At 40.4% G+C, this 23835-nt stretch overlaps 1 protein-coding gene across 2 annotated transcripts in view; it reads left to right on the top strand.

Moving 5' to 3' along the window:
• The window catches only part of FAM120A (family with sequence similarity 120 member A), a 104043-nt gene that overhangs the window by 14800 nt on the left and 65408 nt on the right, over nt 1-23835 (top strand). For both annotated transcript variants that reach the window (XM_081263047.1, XM_081263048.1), the window contains exons 2-4: nt 1530-1776; nt 4752-4834; nt 23702-23830. In XM_081263047.1, the coding sequence (XP_081119173.1) occupies nt 1530-1776; nt 4752-4834; nt 23702-23830 (459 nt within the window). The remainder of the gene's footprint in view (nt 1-1529; nt 1777-4751; nt 4835-23701; nt 23831-23835) is intronic.

Raw genomic sequence — 23835 nt, forward strand, 5'->3', positions numbered from 1 at the left:
ATAACACCACTCTAAATACAAAGTTCTGTGTAGTAACATTATTTAAGGTAAAGAACTTGAACTTGGAGATTACCATATCTGGAAGTGAGAGAATAAAGCTGGCCTGATTTTAGAATTTTTTTAAGCTGTACTTTTCGGTCATAGCTGGTGTTTAGTGTTTTTAGATTTAGGGATAAAACAGCATCCTCTTATTCTAAGGAAGAAAACTCAGGAAGTTATGTTTGCTTTAAGTAAGCATCTTCCAATAGGCTTTCTTTGCCTCTCAGATTTCATTACAGCTAACATTTCCATAAGATTTAGTAACCACTTGTATTATGAAAGTCACTGAGAACTGAGATTAAGTGCTGTCCAGTGGAATTTTCAGAACTGATGGAAATGTTCTATTCTTTGATATCCAGGTTTTCTGTTAGGTACTGGTCATGTCACTGTCTAATGCTGTAAGTTGATTTTGAGTTTAATTTTTTTTCTTTAGTATAGTCATTTTAGGTTAAGGGCACATGTGTTCCTCCACGAAGGCTCTGTAGAGAGTTAATTTTCCATTGTTAACTGAATCACCTGATTTAGTATAAAAGTTTGTTCTTTAAAATACTTTATCTAGGGGCTGGGGTTGTGGCTCAGTGGTAGAGCACTTGCCTGACATGTGTGAAGCCCTGGGTTCATTCCTCAGCACCACATACAAATAAATAGATAAATGAATAAATAAATAATCCATTTACAACTAAAAATATTTTTAAAACGATACCTTATTTATTGTAGAAACAGTAGATAAACCTTCCAGGATTTTTGTTGGAAAAGTGAGCATAATAAATAGCAGAAAAGAAATCAGTGGCTTTGGACTTGAAATATTTTAGAAGAACATTTTTCCCCAGTTATTTCTGGGACTGTGGCAATTGCAGAGGACTTTCTGCTTTTCAGAGGCGTTGCTTCTCTCTTTCCTCCGCGGTGTCCTAGAAATCTGAGCTGGTATGTATGCTCCACGGTGGGGATTCAATAGAAATAAAGAACATTTGGCTTACATTTTTCATCACTAAAGTGACGATGATTTAGAGCTAGGAGAGGGATAATATTCAGCCTTTGCTTCTTTTAAAAACCCTTCTGATTCTTGTACCTATTTGACACATTTGGTTTATTTTGAAGAAATTGTTTTGTTTGCATGGAAGGCAGATGGCTTCTTTGTCTTCTATACTCTATTTTCCTTCCCTTTTCCCTCCCTCGTTCTGTTTCCCTCTCTTCCTTCCTTCAGAATAGTATCATGGGTCATCCTGCTCTGTATATTTTCAAGCTGGGTGATCTTTGAACTTCACAAAATGGAAACTTAACGTGCAGTCTAGATTGGGATCATAAGTTACTGACAGGAGGTGACTTGAATCTGATTTCCCACAGAGACTTTCTGTCGGAGCAGTGGACTTTTTGACTATTTGGCTTTTTTGGATAGTCTGTAATTTTCCAGCTTCTGTACAGACATGTCTGCTGTTGAACATTCTGCTGCAAGTTTTACCACATCTGATGAAGTTTTCTTCTCTGTGCAGGTTGCACAGAGCATTGAGGATCACCATCAAGAAGTGATTGGTTTCTGCAGAGAGAACGGTTTCCATGGCTTGGTGGCCTACGACTCCGATTATGCACTGTGCAACATCCCCTACTACTTCAGTGCCCATGCCCTCAAGCTGAGCCGAAACGGGAAAAGTCTCACGACAAGCCAATATCTGATGCATGAAGTTGCCAAGCAACTGGACCTGAACCCAAATCGTTTTCCTATTTTTGCTGCTCTGTTAGGTAGGTGGAACATTGTGAAAAAATATACTGTGAGTATTCTGATCTTTGAAATATTTCAGTGCTTGAATCATTTGGTTGTATATCTTAAATTTAAAAGAACCAATGAATAGGCTCTTCCTTAGCATTCTTTACTTCAGATTTTTTGGCATGACTGACAAAGGGGTATTTTTGTTCTTAAGAAATCATTTACGTGGGCTGAGGATATAGCCTTGCATGCACAAGGCACTGGTTTCAATCCCTAGCACCACAAAAAAAAAAAAAAAAAAAAAAAAAAAAAAGAAAAGAAAAAGAAAAAAGAATTTATTTATGTAGTGTTCTATCTGGGCTGAAAACTTACTTTGTGAATAAATTTAAAAGTTTTGGAAAAATAACATTTTTTTAATTACAGGTATGCCTACTATGAATATTAGGGCATTTAAGCCTTTGGCATAAAATATGTTAATAATAGAGGAAAATATGCCATGCAGTTAGCACTGTTATGTTCTCAATCATCTTTAGGATACTCACTACTTAAAAGAAAAACAATTGCCTTAAAAGGAAGAATAAAAATTAAGTAAATTTATAAATTAAAATTCCTTTGGGAGAACTACTTATGTTATAATCAATAAATGTTAAAATCTGTTTTTTTAATATTTATTTTTTAGTTTTAGGTGGACACAGTATCTTTAATTTACATTTATGTGGTGCTGAGGATTGAACCCAGTGTCTTGTGCATGCTAAGCAAATACTCTACCACTGAGCTACAACCCAAGCCTGAAATCTTGTTTTAACTAAGATTTTATATATTAATTTCTTTCCCTTAATAAGTTTCCAAGAGTAATATTTATTCTTTGACTTTGTGTGGTTATTGTTTTTCTTATCTCTTCTGTCAATTATTTTTCTGTGCTTGCTGTGTGAATGTCTCAAGCTCTAATTTGCAGAATGTGTAATAATTGTTTCCACATATAAAGTATATTTAGGAGTGAGGCACTCTTGTGATTAGACTTCCTAATTCTGATGGGACTTGGGGCTTTTTTGGGCACATGGGAGAGACCTTTTGGAAACTGCATGATCTTTTAGTTTGTATTCTATAGAGGTTAGCAGCCTAATGTGGGCTGCTTGAGAGGGAAATTACATTGCAGAATTCATAGAAATTTCTAGTTGTTAGAATGATTTCCAAAACAGTTTTAAGTTTTATTATATAATGGCCAATCAACAAAATTCTGATTTCACAAGTGTGTTTATGTGGATCTAATTTCAAATGTAAATTTTTAGAGAACTTGTGACTTTTGGGATTTGAAGGTTTAAAACTAATCTAAGTGTGTTTGCAAATATTAAAATACAAAAGGATACTTCCTTTGATGTTAAAAGTGAGTATATGGGTAGCATATTTTATGAAAAGTTCTGTATTTGCTTAGGTTATGAAGAATGACTTCTGTATGTTAGTGAACTTTCAAAGGTTATGAAAATTGCATGTTCTTAGAACATGGATACCTGAACTAATTTGAAATGTGAAAGATACTTTTATTATCTTATTTAAGAAATGTTGAATATGTTTTTTGGGAGGTAATGCCAGCTTATACTTTTCTAGCTAACTACATTGTGAACTTTCGAAATAAATGAAAATCAATAATAATATTTCACCTAGTTAATTTGAGTCTTGGAGTCTCTTCAGAAAGGTTAGGCAAGTTACAGGTTAAACTCTTAATTTTAAGAGTGAGGTTTTCTATTTTATTTTATTTTTAAAAACATTTTTTAGTTGTCAATGGACCTTTTTTTTTTTTTTTTTTAATTTATTTATCTAGTGCTGAGAATCGAACCCAATGCCTCACACATGCTAGGCAAGTGCTCTACCACTGAGCTACAACCCCAGCCCGAGGTTTTCTATTTTAGAAAAGAGAAGGCTCATTTTTCTTTTTTCCTCCCATAGTAGAAAGTTTATACTTTGGTTTTAGGAAAGTTGAGTGTAATAATCATTCATATATTTAACTCAAGTTTTCACAGAGTCTGCTGTGGATGTTAGAATTGGCTTAATATTTTTTTTCAATTTAAATCTTCACAAAAGACCTCTGACATTTCATTTCAAAGTAAAATAGTGCAGTCCAGTAACAGCAGGAAGCAACACAAAGCACAGTCAGCCTGAGCAGATCAACGGGACATCCTGCTACTTCATTGCCTGTTTTATGTGGTGATGCATTTGGAATATTATGATGTAGCAGTGTTGCATATGATCTCAGCTTGTTTTTGCTTTCTATTAGCAGCTAATTAATGAATCTGCTGTCTTAATGTGGAGGTGATTAAGTCATGTTAGAAAAATCAAGAGTTATTTAGGAAATTGCTGTTTTTAAGTTGCATAGAGGTAACTAACCTACAGATGTTAGTGTATCAGGCATTCAAGCACTTCTGGACAAACAGTATTCCCTCAAAAATGCAGTTTGTCTCAGTTGAAAGCTATTCTTATTTGGTGACTGACAGCACTCTAGTGATAGGTGGCATGGGTGAGAATTGTTTTAGGATGTGCCTTCTCACATGTAATCGGGTGGTGACCAATAGTCATTGACATTTGTCATTTAATTTTGCTAAGGAAGATTTTATAATTGTGCCGATTCCACATTTGATTGTTGTTCCTGAGTGCACAAAATTTTGAGCCACAGCTGTTTCTCAAAAAGATGAACACTTGGATTTGGCTGGTATTTGGCATCAGGATATTATCAGACTGACTTTTTGCAAATTGGTATTTGTTTAACTCTGGGCTGGAAAGTTGCTTAGGTTTGTAGTTCTATGCAGTCCTTAGTGTGAATGTTGTTGAAACTCTACTGGAAGTTCACATTGTACTTGAGTTGGTTGTATGCTGCTTTATATTAAAAAGTAAAGAAATATTCTCCTTTTCTGTTTGGAAATTTTAGTGATATATTGGCAAGCAAGCATGTAGTGAGTTATTTAGGCATTTCTGTGTCATTTGTTACTATTTTACGTGATTCATGTTTGTATTCTAGGAAATCACATACTACCTGATGAAGATCTGGCTTCCTTTCATTGGAGTTTACTTGGTCCAGAACATCCACTAGCCTCACTGAAGGTACAGACTTCATTTGATCTCCACCATCTATAGCAGTCAACTCTTAACTTTTGCTTTTACGCTAATATTATAAGTCACGCCCTTTATTGTAGAAGGAAATGGCAGTTAGCAGTGTCATGTTTCCCCATCTCAGGAACTGAGCAGCCTTAAAGAACAAAAAGAACAATCCTCCTTTCTTCCCTGTTTCCAACGCCCGTATGTTAGTAAATTATCAATTCCCTGAATTCTCCTGGAGGAATGCTTTGTGCCTACTCAGAAGGAAATCTTTGAGCTAAAGTTTCTGGATATTAATTTTTTTACTTGCAATATTCACTTTCAACAAGTGTTATATCTGCTACTCATATCAATGTCTTTTAGTATAGTCTGAGAAATTTCATAGCTTTCTTACCAATTTTCTGCAGTTATAAAACAGTATAATTTAATGCTTATTGGATGATAAGGGAGACCCAAATTCATTAGAGAACTGGTTCATTTGTTCTTTTTTTTTTAATTAACAATATATTTTCTTACCTTTCGTTCAATTTTCTCCCTATTTATGATAGTAATGAACATCAGACAAGAGGTACTTCACTCTGATTTTCTGAAGTGAGGCAGTTCATGTGTTGATGTGAGCTAATAGTAATGAGTGAGATTGGTAGGAGCCGCCAGGACACTTCATCTTGCTCTCGCTGGTGATTCCTGTGATTGTAATTGTCACTTGTTGGGTATAAGTGCCTTGGAATTAGGAAGACAGGTAGGTGGGCTTTATATCTGTTTCTAGCTCTGAAACTAACTATTTGGTCTAGGCAAGGAGCGTGGAAATGAATGTTTTCTACCGGCAGACTTTCTTGCGAAGTTCTTAGTTCTTCAGAATGGCCCTCTTTCTATAAACAGTTTTCATTGGTGTTGACTTCAAATTGGAGTTTTTCTTCCTATACTTTCATTTATACTTAACTGTTGATTCCTGAAGTTTCAAGCATACTCTGTCTGCTACAGCTTTCATTTTGTTCCTTTTTCATCTTTTGTTGGTGTGCTGCAGAACATTCTCCCTTTATTTATTTATTTATTTATTTATTTTTGGTTATAGATGGTCATAATACCTTTATTTTGTTTATTTAGTTTTTTTTTTTTCCAAATGTGGAGCTGGGGATCGAACCCAGTGCCTCACGCATGCTAGGCAAGTGCTCTACCACTGAGCCACTACCCCAGCCTATGTTCTTCTTTTTACTCTAATAGTTTTAGGTTCAAACTGTTTTCAACTTGTGTTTGAAAGTTGGCTTTCCCGCCCCCTCTTATTAGAAATCACTTGTTTTCTTTCTTTCTTTTTTTTTTTTTTTTTAATCTTTTTTGGTCCTTGAAGGAGAAAAGTTTCTATTTGTTATGGGCAGTAGAGTCCCTCCTATATGTTCTTAGGATTGAAGTGGTAGGGTCTGAAGTGTTGCCCCTCAGCTCTCCGGGATACCATGGCTGACCTGTAGACTGGGAGAGTGCAGTCTGTAATCAGTGGTGCTTCAGAGAGCTGCACCCATGCGCATTGAGGCTGGTAAGCACTGTGCTTTTACAAGTGGAGATACTCATGGAGGCTTGCTTCTCTCTCTCTCTCTCTCTCTCTTTTTTTTAATCTTTTATTGATCTCATTTTTTTAAAATACACGACAGCAGTGGAATGCTTACAATTCTTATTACACATATAGAGCACAATTTGTCATATCTCTGTATATAAAATATATTCACGCCTATTTATGCCTCTATACATGTACTTTGTTTTTTTTTTGCATTACAATTCTTAATACACATATATACCACAATTTTTCATATCTCTGTATATAAAGTATGTTGACACCCAATTCAAGTCTTCAATTTTGGCTCAATAATTGTTGGTATCTTGCAATAAAGTGTGTGTGTGTGTGTGTGTGTGTGTGTGTGTGTATGTATGTATGTGTGTGTGTGTGTGTATGTATGTGTATATGTATGTATGTGTATGTGTGTGTGTGTGTGTGTGTGTGTGTGTGTGTGTATATATATGGCTCTTAGGGTTTAGGTATGAAAAAAGTTCCCAAGCCAGTGCAGAGATATTTAAGAGGTGAAATAATTGTATTATGAGAGCTGTAACCTAGTCACTTGATCCTAGTTTGAATGGGCTAAGCTGGGTAGTGACTGCAGGCAGGTGGGGTGTGGCTGGAGGAGGTGAGACAATGGGGCTGTGCCCAGGAAGTGTTCATCTTCCCTGTGGCTCCTCTGCTTTTTGGCCACAGAGAACAGCAGTGCTCCTCCACCACACCCTTCTGCCATGAGGATCTCCCTCACCTTGAACCCAGAGCAATGGAGTTGGCATTCCATGGACTAACCTTCTGAATACATGAGCCAAAATAAACTTTTCCTTTTGTAAATTGTCTTGTTGGGTATTTTTGTTACAGCAACTCTGGAGATGAGGCATGTTTGAAGCCAGCCTCAGCAACTTAGCGAGACTTTGACTCAAAATAAGACATTAAAAAAAAAAGAAAAAGGCTAGAGATATAGTTCAGTGGTGAAGTGCCCCTGGATGAATCCCCAGGAAACCCCCACTTAAAATAAACTAAAATAAAAAGCTTTGTTTTTACTCAGACTGGAATCAAATTGCAGATACTAAAATGCTCCACCTATGGAGACTTTGGCTTGCATCTCCACCACCTAAAAATAAAGACGTTCTTTCAGTCATTTTGCTATTTATTGCATCAGTTGAATTATTAATAATTCCCTAGAACCATGAATTTGAATATTAAATCCATGTTCAAATTTTTTCAGTTCTCCAAAAGTTATTTATGGTCGTGGTGTATTTTTTTTAAGTCAGGATCCTGTCAAGTGTTATGCATTGTAATTATGTGTATTTTTGAAATTAGCTGGGTATTTTTATGACAAAATGGAGCAGTGGTTCAAAGAAACTTTTCCAGTTACTTGATAAGTTGTAGGATTTTTAGTCACATTCTGAAATACAAGCACTCTGGCTTTGAGATGATTTTAGAAATTGCGTTTCTTGCCACTTCTGTGTTTTGACCTTTTTTGGGGGTGGGGAAGGGCTACCAGGAATTGACCCAGAGGCACTCAACCACTGAGCCACATGCCCAGCCCTATTTTGTATTTTATTTAGAGACAGAGTCTCACTGAGTTGCTTACTACCTCGCTTTTACTGAGACTGGCTTTGAACTCGTGATCTTCCTGCCTCAGCCTACCAAGCCACTGGGATTACAGGCATGTGCCACTGTACCCGGCTCATGTTTTGACCTTTTATACACACTTTCTGTGCGCAACATCATTTTGGTCATCTTAATGTAGATGGAGGGAGTTAGATGAGATTTTTTTTCCACCACGAGCATTACTGGTTTGCAGAATTGCATATATCCCATCTGCTATTTTAGCTATTTTTTTCTGTCAGTTATAAAATGTATCTTTTGAAAATTTATATAGTTGCTTATATTCATAATATTCTTGAGAATTTTAATTGGCATTTTACATTGGAGCTTTTCTTCCTGCATATTAACTTACATTTAAAACTTTGTTGATTCCTGAAGGTATAAGCAGACTTCCTCTGCCCCATCTCTAGTTTTGTTCGTTACTATTTAAAACAGCTTTTCTGAGGCTGGGGTTATGGCTCAGCAGTAGGGCACTCGCCTCACAAGTGCAAGGCCCTGGGTTCAATCCTCAGCACCACATAAAAATGAATAAATAAAGGTGTTGTGTCCAACTACAACTAAAAAATATAAATATTAAAAAAATAATAAAACAGCTTTTCTTTTTCATTTCTTACTGTGTGTTACACATTAAGTGCTCTGAGTTGATTAGGTAATAAATTCATGTAATACCCACCTCTGTAAACAATAATCTAACAGATTGACTTTGGAAAAATGCTGCATAATGTGATAAGAGGCATGGATCAAGAAGGCTCAAACTTAAGGATGCAGAACCAGATAGCCTTAAAATTATCCTACATACCATGTTAAAAAAAAAATAAGCAACTAATAAAATTTCCAAGAAAATTTTGTTTTTTTACCATCTGAGGGGAAAAAAAATCACAAAATACTGTAGATAGGAAGTCATCCGTGGTCTATAATTTACTTAGTTTGGAATCCTCAGTATACTGGCAACGGTGAATTTTAATTTTTTAAAAATTTGTCTTGTAGATAAGTAGCATTCTTAGACTCATCATTTGTTTATTTTATTTTTTTGTGGTGTGGGGATCAAACCCAGCACTTGATGCATACTGGGCATGTGCTCTACTGTTGAGCTACCCGGCTCCCACACCCAGCTCTGAGGTTCATCTTTAAACATGTCTTTTCCCGTTTCACCATGTGCCTTGCCATCACTGAGCTTTCACTCAACCACGTACAACATCTGGAGGCCATGAGGTTCCTTCACTGTCTACAGCTCTGGTTCTGCTAAAAGAATGTTATGTTTACTTTGGGGCTGTATGTGCTGAAATTCTCAAAAATGATCTGAATCGATCAGGAAAGAAAGCTGAAATGTTTAAATCATTGGATAATATTTGCAATGAGTAAAGCTGGGACCGGGAATAAATCCTATTTTGTGCTGCCCTATTAGTTAGTGAATCATGCTTATTATTGGATTGTGAATGAGATGCTGGACATGTTTAGGACCCCAAATTGTGAGAAGGCAATAGGAAATAACGTGGTTATTCAAGTTTTAAGGTTTTTTTCTGAGCTCATTGTAAGTATTAAGAACTGCTAGTAAGCTGGGTGTATTAGTCAGCTTTTTGTTGCTGTGACCAAATAGCCGATAAGAACATCTTAGAGTAGGAAATGTTTATTTGGGGTTCACAGTTTCAGAGGTTCAGTCCATGGTCAGCTGACTCCATTGCTTGGGGCCTGAGAACATTATGGCACAGGGTGTGGCGAAGGAAAGCTGCTCAGTGCCAGGGACAAGATTATAGTGTTCACCCATGCTCCACCTGCCTACAGTTACCACCCAGTGGTCCATTCAAATTATTAACTTGATTCAAGTTAATTAATATATCAATTCAAATTATTAATCCATTAAGTGGATTAATCCACTGGCAATCTTACAGCCCTCATAATCTAATCATTTTAGTTTTGAATATTCCCACATTGCCTAACAAGTGTGCTTGGGGGAGACATCTTTAGATCCAAACCTTAAGAGTGGGCTTCACATTTTTAGATTTAGAGGTAAAGAATATTCCATTTGTGTTCAGGAAAATGGAAAGCCTTTTCATATAACTTATACAATTCTAGGGCAGGATCGGGTGAGGACCTTCTAAGATTTGGTAAGCTTTATAAATGAAAGAAAGAAAAATAGTGTTTTATTACCCCTATTCTTCTGGAGATGGAAGGTCCTTCACTGTAGTCCTGGTGGCCCAGTGACTGGGCTAGTCCTCTGAGCAGGGAGTCTGGCAGCAGCAGAAACAGCAGACTAGAGCCATTGGGTGGGGCCTGAGGGATGGTCACCCAAACCTGAACCTGTGCTTTGTTTGCTTTAGGTAAATTACTTTCATTGGCTATAGACACTTAGAATATTTTACTTACCTGGAATAGTTGGAAATTCTATTTCTAAACAATGGGTAGATCCTCACATTTCCTGATGCAAGGTTTATAAAGAGTCATAGACTTAAATAAGTGGAACATCCTTGTGTGTGTCTTGACTCTGTCATCATGGTGAGCCCTTGCTGTATTCACAATAATAAAAACCAGGTCTGTGTTTTGGCCTTTTGAAGAGGCGCCCAGTGCTAGTCCTACCCTGGACTGCTGTGTCCATTTGCTTGGTCTTGATGGGGCAGAATGTTCTGTAAGGGTCATGGGAGGCCTTGGGTGGACTACGGTTCCAAAAGCTGTCTCTGTTGGAGCTTGGGCCTGACTTCTGCTAGTGCCCAGTGGTAGGGCAGCCAGTCTGCCTGGGTAGGAAGAACAGTGGCTTGGCAGGTTGCTGAGGACCTCTGTAACCCGGCACGATGGGTGCTCCCAGAGGGTGTGAAGCTGCGGCTGCCAGCCCTGGCGCAGGGCTTCAGATATAAGAATTTTTTTATTTTGGGTATTTTATTGTTTTAATTTTTTTAAAAATATATATTTGTAGTTGTTTGCTGGCTTTACTTATTTTTTTAAATCGTAATTTCTTGTTGCCGGTGGTCTTCCTGAGCCTCACTTTCTAGAATGCTTGCTTCATCTGGGTGTTCTGCTTTCTCACTTGGGTATTAGAAGGCTTCAGCCAGACTGTTATTTGCAGATCACTGTTTTCATTTTACTAGTTTTCTGTTCCTGAACTTCATGTTCAGCTTCATGTATTTTAGTCTCTGTCCCTGTCCATTGTTCTGGAGCCCCAGTAACCCTGCCTCCTCTCCTGGACCTCCTGTCTTGCCTTGGCTGTCCTTGCCCCCAGCTTCGCTGCCAGCAGTCGATGGCTTTCTGACAACTGGGTCTGCTTTGAAGATATCCCTGTCCACTCTTGGAGAAACTCCTCTCCCGTTTCAGTGGTAAACACGAACCAGAGACTCCTGGAGGTGTCTGTCCTCCCCTCCCCTGGGTCCTCCACCACAGGACTCCCCTGCCTGACCCTCTCACTGTGCTTCCTCTTGCAGTTCAGGGAATGTCCTCCAGCTCCTGGCCTGGCCTGGCCTCTGTCTTAAGGCTGTCCTAGCAGTGGCTAGTTCTCAGTCATCTCCTTTAGGAGCACCTTATCCTGAGGGCAGTCTGTCAAGGCACAGCAGGAAAACTTTGTTTTAAATGTGCGTTACTTGGGGCGTTGGCTGTGGCTCAGCATTAGCACACTTGCCTGGCGTGTGTGAGGCTCTGGGTTTAATTCTCAGCACCACATATAAATAAATAAAATAAAGATCTATAAACAACTAAGGGAAAAATATTTTTTTAAAAATGTGCTTTACCAGAAGCCTTCTCCGACTTTACATTTTTTTATGTCTTCATTGTGTTCAAGCTGTGTGTCCCTCAGAGCCAGGGTATAGCAGTTGGGTCTGGTTCTGAGTAGTAAGGAGGCTGGGCATTACAGGGTCTCCAGGACCCAGGAACAGAGAGCAGCCAGCCCTCAGCCTTGCCTTTCAGAGTAGGATCATGGCACCTTTGACACCTTTAAATATATCAAATATTCTTCCTGTTTTTCAAAAACCTAACCTGAATATGGAGAAAAAATGGAGGAGGACAAGATGAGGTGGTTCGGCTAACCCTTCTGGTCTTATTAGTTGCTCTTTATAGTTTTTATATTTCTTTGCTATTTTTACTGTCATTTGAAGTCTGATAGTAGCTCAGGTCCATCTCTTGAGGCTTCTCAGATGGACGCCCTGGGTGCTGTAACCCCTGCTGCCAGCACTGCAGTTGCAGCCTAGTGCCTGCTGTGCCTGACCCTTGTGCAGGGAGCAGTGGCTGGAGGAGCCTGTGGTCTCAGGTACTGTATGGAGGCACCTTTTGTCCCAGAAGAGCTGCTGAGTGTCAGGCACTTGGAGGCATCATTGTGTGATGCATAAGGGAACTTCTTCGTGGGAGATAGGTTGGTGAGCATGTGGCTTCATCTTTCTGAAATCCTTTTGAAAATTAAGTTGAATATAAATTGTAAATAAATAAAAAGATGGGCTTCATTTGTTTTGCCTTTTTCGTCATAGCAGGGTGTAGTTTGACTTCATGAACCTTCTAGAGAAGGACCCATTGCTGGCTTATGAGTGTTAAGTTAACTTAATGCAGTCCCTTCCCACTAAGTCATCCTGTTGTTCAGTAAGTAAGGAGCTAAGAAAAACTTCCTAAAATCTAAGAACTTCCATGAGTTCTAGAGAAAATAATGCTGAAAGACAAATAGATGAAATACTTGTCTTTTTTTTTTCTTTTTACATAACTTGAATGTGGGGAAAAATGGAGACAGACAAAATGAAGTGGTTCTACTAAACCTTCTATTCTTATTAATTGATCATCACAGTTTTGACATTTGTTTTCCATTTTTACTGCTTTTAGAATTTTGTGTTACCTTTTTTTTCTGATTACAAAAAGAATATGAAAAAAAATCAAACAACATAAAAATAGGTAATGTGGAAATGAAAGCTACTTACAATCCAACTCCTGAGAGGCAACCACTTCTAAAAGATCTTCCAGAATTTTTTAAAAAATGTACATTCTCTTGGTAGTTGTCACTATTGTCACGCACATTAACTATGTATTCTTTTTTTTTTTTTTTTTTTTTATACCAGGGATTGAACCCAGGGGCACTTAACCACTAAGCCACATCCCCAACCCTTTTTTGGATTTTATTTAGAGACAAGGTCTTGCTGAGTTGCCAAGTGCTAGCTGAGGCTGGCTTTGAACTCTTGATCCTCTTGCCTCTCCCTGGGATCACAAGTGTATGCCACATGCCTGGCTACCTGTGTGTTCTCAATGGTTCACGTAAACCCTTTAGAGTACAAATTGGCTGTGCGGGGCTTTAAGCTCTGAGGTCTTGAAAACCTGCATTTAGTAAGAAATTTATTCTTTGCTCATTTTTTATTTATATGTGGAATTGTTAAATGGAATAATTTTAAATACAAGACTAAACAAGACTGCTTTCCTTATACCTTCCAATCAGAGATTCCTTCTCTGTTTAAAAATAAAGGTGAAAGGCGTGCAGTTCTGAGGAATTTGCTGGAATATGTTGGGATGCAGGAGTAGCTTTTCTGATTATGTTTTAGATGGGTCCTCTGTCACAATGCTGGGAAGAGAGGGACATCATATTTCTTTTAGAATGCTCCTACATGGAGGGCGTCAGACTTCTTTGTGGTCCTCTTCTTGCAGTAGATGGCTGGCTAGTATGGGCAGGGCCCCCAGAAGGAGACCTGCTCAGTCTGAGTGGGTCTGAGATGTGGTGGGCGATGGAGCACTGGGGTTAGGGAGTGAACGCAGGACCTCATGGACGCTTGGCAAGCGAGTTCAGCTCTTCAGAGGGCCCTGGAGGAGACGGAGGAATCATTATGCTGGAATGTTCTGGTTTTATTTTGAATAAGTCGCATAACATCAGTCTTAAAAATAACCGTGTAAACATTTTCCAGCTCATTTCCTACCCTTCAAGGCTGAGGCCTCTGCCCTGTACCTCACCTGCCTCTGGCACTTCCTGCTCAGAATACCCACTTGGCTCTGAATGTCATCACAGCACTGCTTCCTTATCCCTGTCCCGCACTGCCCCTTGTCCCAAGTGGGTGACAGGTTCTGCCCTCACCTGCCAACCACACGTTGGAGGCTCCAGGCAGCTCTCACCCTGGAGGAGGTCACTTTTCTTGATACCCGACCACATGTTGGTCCCAGCAGCTCCAGGCCTGAGTGTGTGTGCCCTCTGGCTTCATGCCTCTGCCCCCCCTCCCCCCCCCCCCGCCTTATCCAGGTTGGCTTCCCTTCCTCATCTTTTTGCCATGTCTGGGAGACACTGGCCTCTCTGTCTTTGGCATGAACTCTCTTCATCTTTACTGGGACCCACAGCCTGCAGGTTGTTTTTGCCTCAGCTTTCTTTAGTGGAGTCCCTTCTTCTCCTTGCCCGGACACTGGGTGCTCCCACAGCTACTACTAGAGTAATCCTCTCCCTCTTTGTTTTCAGTAAAGCTTTATTGAGATATATTGTTCACATACCATAAAATCCCAGGACTTCAAACAATTTAATGGTTTTTAGAATTCAGAGGTATGCAATCATTATTCATATCTAATTTTAGAATATTTTTGTTTCCCTCAAAAGGAACCATATACTCAATAATGTTCTTTTTCTCCCCCCCCCCCAACCCCATGGCAAACACTAGCATACTTCTGACTCTGTGGCTCATCTATTCTGGACATTTCATTATAAAGAGTCACATAATATGTGGTGTTCATGTCACGTTTCTTTCACTTGGCATAGTGCTTTCAGTTCCTCCTTGTGGCATATCTTGGCACTGCATTCCTTTTTATGACTGAATAACATTCTGTTTTATGGATATGCCACAGTTTATCCATTCATCAGCTGATGGGCATTCGAGTCATTTCTACTATGGGGTGATTCTAAACAATGCTGCTGTGAACATGTGTGCACAAACTTTTGTGTGTTATGTTTTCAGTTCTCTTGGGTGTAGACCTAGAATTGACTTGCCTGGGTCACGTGGAAATGCTGCGTTTAATGTTTTGAAGAACCACCATTCTGTTCTCCACAGCAACTGCACAGTTTACCTTCCCTCCAGCAATGGGTGAAGGTTCTGATTTCTCAACATCCGTGCCAACACTTGTTATTGTCTGCTGTTTTATTTTAGCCACCTGCTGAGTTCAGTGAGATTTCTCATTTTGGTTTTGATATGTATTTCTCTGATGACAGTCATGTTGAGCTATTGTGTTTAGTGGTCATTTCTCTTTGGATAATGCCTATTCAGATTCTTGGCCTACTTCTAAAGACAGTTGTTTGTCTTTTTATCATTGAGTTGTAAGAATTTTTAATACATTCCAGATGCAAGTCTTTTATCAGATATATGATTTGCAAATATTTTCTCTCCTCCCATGGTTTTCTTTTCTTTTTTTTTTCTTTTTTTTTAAAGAGAGAGTGAGAGAGGAGAGAGAGAGGGAGAGAATTTTTTTAAATATTTATTTATTTATTTTTTAAAAATATTTTATTTTTTAGTTCTCGGCGGACACCACATCTTTGTTGGTATGTGGTGCTGAGGATCTAACCCGGGCCGCACGCATGCCAGGCGAGCGCGCTACCGCTTGAGCCACATCCCCAGCCCATGGTTTTATTTTCTTGCTGGTGTCCTCTGATAGCTCTCAGACTTGAGCTCTCTCAGCATACACTTACACTGCTTGTGGGTCTGTCACTCACTTGTCCTCACTTTGTCATTCCCTGCTCCCCTGGCCCTTTAAACAGTGCTTGAGGGCCCACGTCCTCTGGGTTTCATTGTTCCTGGTCCTCTGGTACTCCACTGTAGCACTGTCCTTAGAGCCACCAGCTGGTTCTTGTCTTCACCTGGAAGGACGCTCTTGGTATCCTAAACCTGAATCTCCTTCATTTCTCTTCGGCCTCCATTGCTGACAGAGGTGACACTTGGTGCTGGCTTTCTAGAGCCTCACTGGCCTCCTGGTAGAGCATCTTAAACCGGCTACACCACATGGCCTGTCTTATCTGCCTGCCCGGAGTCTCGACCTGTACAAGTGCCAGTCTGTGCCCTCTGCTCGCAGAGAAGCTCACTCGAGCAGGTGGATGCCACTGTGAAGATGAAAGAAGGGTCCAAGTGGATGAAGAGATGAACTGTGTTCAGGGGTCAGGTGACTCTGGTGTGAAGATGTCCCTTCTTCCCAATCATATCCCAGCAGGAGTTTCTATAGACACTGAAAACATGCTGACTTTAAAATTCATGTGGAATGTCAAAGGACAGGGATAGCAGCACTTTTCAAAAGGAAGAACAAATTTGGATGGCTTAATACTACCAAATTTCACTCTGAGGCTACCATAATAATTCTGGCTGGTCGTATAGATCAGGGTACCAGATTAGAGTCCAGAAGTAGACCCAGGTAGAAATAAATGGTCAGTTAAGTGGGGAAAGAATCATTTTTACAACAAATGGATATCTATATGCAGAAATAAAAAGAATGCAGAAATTAACTATAGGAAAATGTAACGAAATCTTTATGACTTTGAGTCACACAAAGATTTCTTAGTTAAAAATAAAAAGCAGTGGAGGGGAAGTTAGGGGGCATGGGGTTATTGACAGTGGTGGAATGTGATGATCACTATTATCCAAAGTATAGGAACAAAGACACGAATTGGTGTGAATATACTGTGTATACAACCAGAGATATGAAAAATTGTACTCCATATGTGTAATAGGAATTGTAATCATTCTGCTGTCATATATAAATTTAAAAAAAATGAAAAGCAAACAACAGAGAAACTATTTGCAGAATAGAATGTCTCTGAAAAAGTACTTATATCCAAAATATAAGAATGATACAATGAGAAGTCAGCCCAATAACAGATGGGCACAGACTTTGAGCAGGCATTTTAGAAAATGTTCAATAATTACACAAAGAAATACTTCACATAGCTGAGGGAATGCAAATTAAAGCCACCATGAGATATCACAACTAACAACCAATGGACTGAGTGAAAGAGACTAATAATGCAGACGTTATGGAGGACCTGAGCAAGTGCAGATTTCTCCGTGCTGTGGAGTGGAGAACTCGAGGAAAGGCCAGTTGGAAAAGGGCTTGGCGGTTCTTTATAAGTTTCGACATACCCTTGCCATATATCCAACAGTCTTACTCCTCAATATTTACCCTGAAGAATTGAAAGACCATGTTTACACAGAGACTTGTGTCTGAATGTTCATAGCATCTTTATTCATTATAACCAGATTCTGGAGTTAGCCCGAGCATCTGTCAGCTGGTGAATGGATGGATAAATAGCAATAAATGGAACCCACTACTGATCTTGAAATATGCATGAATTTCAGGAGCATTATTTTCAATGAAAATTCAAACCCAAAGGAAATCTATATGACTGCCTTTATATAAAATTCTAGCAAAGACAGAACTACAGTGATAGAAAGCAGAGCAGAGGTTGCCTAGGACTGGAATGGAAAGGGGATTAAAAGTTGGCTGGGGTTGTGGCTCAGCGATAGAATGCCCGCCTCGCACGTGCAAGACCCTGGATTCGATCCTCAGCACCACATAAAAATAAAAGAATAAAATAAAGGTATTGTGTCCAATTACAACTAAAAATTTTAAAAAATTAAAATAAATTAATAAATAAAATTTAAAGTTTCCAAAAGCAGAATAAAATACCAAATACCAAGAAAATGTAAAAGAACTTAGGAGGACCTAATAAGAGAGTTGATATGGAACTATAATCTGATTTAAGCAAAACAAGCACATGTTTTTACATTTTGCACACTTATTTTTAATTTTGCTTCTTTTAGTATTTGGATTTCTAACATCAAGTTAATATTTTCTAAACATCTTTGTAAAGAAAATGTTCTTTGTTCACCATGAATTAATATGCCGTAAAGTACAGCATAGTGTAACTAAATGCATTCATCTTCCCCTATTCCAGTGTCAGTTTTAGACCACAATTTAAAATGTACTTTATAAACATATAAACGAGTTTCTAACTCGTTTATGCCCCGGGGAAAACTGACTTGTAATGAGTTGTTATCATCCTCCACTTACTTCCTCCCCCCACTCAGAGTACACACACTCTTACGTGGGCAACTAAACAGGTTTTACCACTTCACAGGCTCACAGTTAGTCGCTTTAGTGTCCTGAACATCCAAGGATTTCAAATTTCTACCAGTATAAGAAAAAAGACTCAGGGGGCTAAACTCCATATATCCTGTCTGAGGCGAAATGCTGAGGATGAAGATTATTTAAAGACTTGATGACTTCCTGAGCCACAGGTGCTGACATGAGATTACTCACACACCCTCATTTCCAGGGGAGTTCACTGGCTCTTACATTCTTCCCTGGGTGGGGGAACTAACCTGATTGTGTTAAGAAACTCATGTGTATACATGTGTTCATCTGAGTCTTGTGGCCAGCCTGATTCAGAAGTTCTTTTCCTTAAAAATGCAATGTGGCAAGATCAGCCCTTGGACACCAAAGTGCTCAGGTCTAAGTGTGCATCGGGGGGAAAGCAGTCATCCTCACAGTAGTGAGAAAGTGGGACCTTGGGAGGGAAGGGAAGGGGTCTTCGGAGTAGGGAAAGCCTGGCCACTGGGAAGGACCAGAGATGGCCCCAGGTGGTTGTTTGTCCTGCTGCCTTTTGTGTTCCTAGTGCTTGCCCTCCTGTGTCAGAGCCCCAGAGCCAGGGCCAGGGAGCAGGCAGCGGGGCACGCAGGAGAGGGAGGGAGCCTGGGCCGTGGCAGCCGAACCTTAGAGGCAGCGAGAAGAAGACGTGCAAAATAAATAAATGATATTTGATGCAATGTGGATATAAGAGTGGTCCCTCTTCCCCTGATGAAGGACACTAAATGGTAGACAGGTTCAGTTTCTTGTGAGTGCATAATTATGAGGTGTTCTACATAGAAGAACACTGACATTAACAGTTGTTTAAAGGAAAAAAGAACCAAAATGAAGAAAAATCTTGAATGAGAATATCTGTTCTTTAAAAAGGGAAAGTGTGACCCAATGTAAAACTAAAACACCAATTAATATGGAAAATGCTCATTTTCTTTGTCTTGTAAAACAGACAAGGTGAGGTTTTAAGGCTATTTAGAATTGAAACATCATCAATACAAAAATGGAACATGGTACAGTGATTTGGCCTCCTGAAGAAGTAAATGTCTGCCTAAAACAAAATGTCCATCCTGATGTATCAAAATACTGTATCTGGAAACCAACCCCCTCCCAGTCTTTCTGGGGGGCAGCTTCCCTGTAAGCCACGTGAGCAGTGGAAGCAGATTCCTGAGATTGGACCTGTGTGGGGAGGACCCTCATATCTCTGGAGAGGGACCTGCCATCTTGCCCTTGTGCAGAAGTCTTGTATTTCCATCATGTGAAAGTCAAGACCCCTTCAAGTTATTCTTTCTAATGGTAAATTTAGAAAGCTTTTAAGAGTTTTTAATCAACAGTATTACAAGAAAAAGCATACTGGATTTAAATGGGCTCCTCTGAGTCCTGTGGTATGATAGGCTTGATTTAAAAGCTGGACTGTGATATGGTGACATAATTTAAATGAATTCACAGCTGTAGGAAAATGTTTTATTTTAAAAATATAACCAAGAATGAGACTGCAGAATCGCAAGCAGTGAACTGCTTGGAAGCAGTGAATAAGTACATAAATGCTTCTTCAGCAGGCTCTTCTAATACTTTGCCTTCAGGAACCTGACAGTTGTTTTCTGTGGGTCTCAGCTGTTATAGTGTACTGTGCCCAACTTCCCTTAACATGGCTCTTGAAAGGCTAAAACAATTGACTGAGTTTAGCAGCTGTAAAGAATGAAAGATCTCAAGGGGTCGTCAGCAAATGACTGCAGAGAGGCTTCCTGAAGTCCCCTTGGGTGTGGTCCCATTGCTAAGTTGCAGTCTTGTGCTCTCCACCACCCTGAGGGTCCCTCCCTCTCCTCCATCAGTGAGAACACCTGCAGCTTTTTGCAGAAGGTGTTCCTGGGCATGTCCAGCTGCTCGTGGATGGGTCTGAAACCTCATGCTGTATGGCCTCAGCACAAGTGCCCTCTCAGGGCCAATTCCATGAGTGTGGCCAGCCAGTGTCCCCACCACCACCCAGCCCCAGGGCTTTAGAGTCCAAGAAGGTCTTTGTTGTTGTTGTTTTTTAAAATCCAAAGTAAAGGTTGTACAGAGTGGTCAAAGGACAGCTTATCATGGGTGACACAGGGACACCTACTGGATTATCAACCATGACCTATCACAGAGCCAGCAGCAGGTTGCTGGGTAAGGTCTAATGGTGCCAGTGTTTATAAGCACTTCCCACATTGTTCTCGTTTGTCAATGATGTGTAAAAATCATAGTACAAAGCTTTAGGTCTGGAAATTTGGAAAGAGATGATGCCAAAAGTGAAATCTCTCACAGAAGAATATTTTTGCACAGAGACGATGATCATTTCTAGGCAAATGGTGCCTATTTATTATTTAATTTTCTTGCCTGAAAGCAAAGGGTTGGGTTAAATATTTTGGAGGTCTTTTCTAGCCCTAAATTTTTTTCTTTCTGGCAAAGCAAATAACAGTGAAATTGCCATGAAGTGCCATGATAAAAGGCAATTGATTTTTTTGCTCCCCCTGCCCTCCACTACTGGGAATTGGACCCAGGGGCTCTGTACCACTGAGCTGCATCCCCAGGCATTTTTACTTTTTATTTTGAGACAGGATTTCATAAAGTTGCTCAGGCTGGTCTGGAACTTGCGATCCTCCTTTCCCAGCCTCCCTAGTGGCTGCCATCACAAGCGTGTGCCATCACGCCTGGCAACATTTGTATTTTTAATGAAACAATTTACCTTCTATTCTAACAAACAGAAAGTACATTTGTTTCCAACTTTGGAACTGTTGCAGTTTATTTGATTTTTTTCTTCCCAAATGTTAACTTTTTGAGCTAAAAATTTAAAACAAAAGCTGAATAAAGGAAAGGAGGAAATGGAACTAATATTTTGTAGCCTGCCACTCACTATATGGCAAACACTTCTGTTACTTGGTTTGAGCGTGGATTTTGTTTTTATGAGCAGACAAGGACAGAGTAACCCTCCTGTGTGGTGACTGCTGATGTTGAGTCACTTGCTATTTGGGAAGATTTTGAATAAACAGGTCTTGATATCCCCCCACCCCGTTTATTTTGATGGGTAACCATCATCTACATGGTATGGATACCTATATGCATACCTTTGTTTCAGTGTGCTAGAGGATCCTGGCACCAAAATTAATTCCATGGTAAATCCTTTTGAAACTCATTGCACGTTTTGCTATGGTAAAAGCATCACTTAGCATGTACTGGAGGCAGTGTGCTTTTAGCTCTTGGGTACAGTAAAGCCCTGCTGGGTATCCCTATACTAGTGCATTTTTTCTGTCCACTGGCTGCCTTCCTTGAGGAAGGGTAGGGACTGTGGTGTGAACAGGCCCTTAGGCCTCAGAGCCCCCCTCTTATACAGTGTAGATCAGGGGCTTTATCCTGAGCTGTATTTAGAAGGCTAGATTGGGAGCCATCCAGGGGAAAGGTGGGTCTGGCTATAGAACGGTCATGGAGGATGGGATGGAGTATGGCTGTGCAGTTAGCATGTCATAAAGGGTAGTGTTTGCAGCATGAGCTAAGCTAGTGTCGTCTAGCCACTCAGAAAAGTTTAGAGGACACTTTATATGATCTGGCTGGGCCCTATGGCACCTTCCTGTAATCACAATGACTTGGGGGGGCTAAGATGGGAGGATCGGCACAAGTTTGGGGTCAGCCTCAGCAACTTAGCAAGACCATGAGCAGCTTAGTGAGACCCTGCCTCAAAAAATAAAAAAGGCCTGGGATGTAGCTCAGTAGTAGAGCACCCCTGGGTTATATATCTATATAGATAGGATCTGTTCACTTCAAGGGTCTTTGAGCAGCAGTGTTGTGGGGGTGTGGCAAGACTGCACATGGGAATAAAAGCAGCAGATTCCGTTGTTTCCTTTTGAAGCAGAATGGTGTCTGACAGAGCTGCCCAGGTGCTTGAGGCATGTAAGTAGGTTTGTACTCCCTCCTGACGGGGGGATGAAGGGGTCCATAGTTTGGACATTTTTATATCTAGTAACTTCTTTTCTTGGTGAGAACTGTCATGTTTTTGTTTTGTGTGTGAAATCATCTAAAATTACTGTGTGTTTCAGGGAAAGAGAGTTGTCACTGGCTTGTAGAGTTGAGGGATTTGAGTAGTTAGCTGGTCACATGCACACAGAGAACAAGGCTGAGGCCTGGCCACCAGGGATCCTCCACAGATGTGCTGCCCCTCCTGGTGGCATGCTCACTGTGAGCAGAGTGCCCAGTGTCTCCCAGCAGGAGCAGGAGAGGAACATAGGGCGGGGCAGCTCAAGGCTCTCGTTCTGACCCTGCTCTCCCTGTGGTCACGGCAGCCTTCTCACTTGCCTGTGGGATTGTTGGAACATCCCTTAGAAGTTGGAGCATGGACAGGCTGACCTAGGACCTAGTGTTCACCACGTGTCTGCTATGAGCATGAGTGTGACAGTAGCTTTTCACATTCTGCAGAGAACTCTTGAGTTTCTAGGAAGGTGTGGTGCTTTGGAGGCTCTTATTATTCCATTTTCCTCCTCTGGATACTCGTGATCTAAAGGAAGGGAATGTGCTGCCTTAGGAGGTGAGGAGCAGCTACTCAACCATGGGGAAAACATGTTTTAATGAAAGAATCTTTTTTTTTTTTTAATGTAGTCTTGTGCCTCTGAAAGTTTGTATGATAATAACTTCAAAGTATAAATATGTATGTCTGCCAGAGATTTCTTTCATTTTCTTTGCTTAGGTTGAATTTTTCTATCCTATTTTCGCCCCCCTGTCCCTCATGTCAACATAATTATCTCAGCATTAGAGGCTGGAAGTCCAAAATGGGTCTCCCTGGGCTGAAGTCAGAGTATCAGCAGGCTGTGTTCCCTTTGGCAGCTTCAGGGAGAATGTTCCCTTGTCTTTGCCACCTTCAGCTGCTGCCCGCATTCATGGGCCTGTGGCCCCCTCCTCTGTCGTCAAAGCCCGACCCTGTGATTAGGGGGACCTCTCCATGTAGTCCTGAACAGTATTCTTATTTTAAGGCCAGGTGACTAGTAATCTCAGTTCTATCTTGCCACCCAGTGCAGCATATTCATAGGCTCTGGAGAGCGGGATGTGGTTGGTGTTTGGAGACTGTCATTCTGCTGACCCCAGAGCTTTTATCAGATGTCTTTGCCTTTTTAAAAAATCCATTAACTTTTTCTGATGCCAGCTCTTGGATAATGAGATGTTCCTACACTGTATTTCATGTTCTGTCATTCTTCAGTCAGACATGCCCTTCATCAGGCAGTGGTACCATTGTTCCATAGTTCAGAGCTAAATTTGGCCTTTTACTGTGGGTCCAGCACTTGGTGATTGCCTTTATTCCTGTAGTTTTGTAGGGAGTCCTAAGTTAGTGCTGCGGATGGCTCCAGGGCCTCTCTCATGAGTTGCTTTGTGCTTAGCATCCGGGGGGCACAGTTCCTATTGTCAGACTTCGAAAGCTAACTAAAGGTTGTCAGTGCTCTTTTAATCTAACAGAGTTTTAGCAGCTGAGTTGTATTTCATCAACTGAAAGGAAAGTCCAGGTCTGGAGCTTCAGAGCATGGGAGACTTAGGGAAGCTATAGGGCTGAGATGGATGCTAGGAGGCCCCAGGGGAACCTAGAAGGCAGCACCATGTTGGAATTTCTGGACCCTGCATCCTGATGTGCCCTGCTCTGTGTCCCATGCCCACTGCTGACATGTGCATTTGCTTCTCAGGTCCGGGCCCACCAGCTGGTCTTGCCACCCTGCGATGTAGTGATCAAAGCTGTTGCTGACTATGTCCGCAACATTCAAGACACCTCTGACCTGGATGCCATAGCTAAAGATGTTTTCCAGCATTCACAGGTAAA

The sequence above is a fragment of the Spermophilus citellus genome, assembly GCF_964194105.1.
Source record: "Spermophilus citellus genome assembly, chromosome: 12".
Classification (NCBI taxonomy): Eukaryota; Metazoa; Chordata; class Mammalia; order Rodentia; family Sciuridae; genus Spermophilus; species Spermophilus citellus.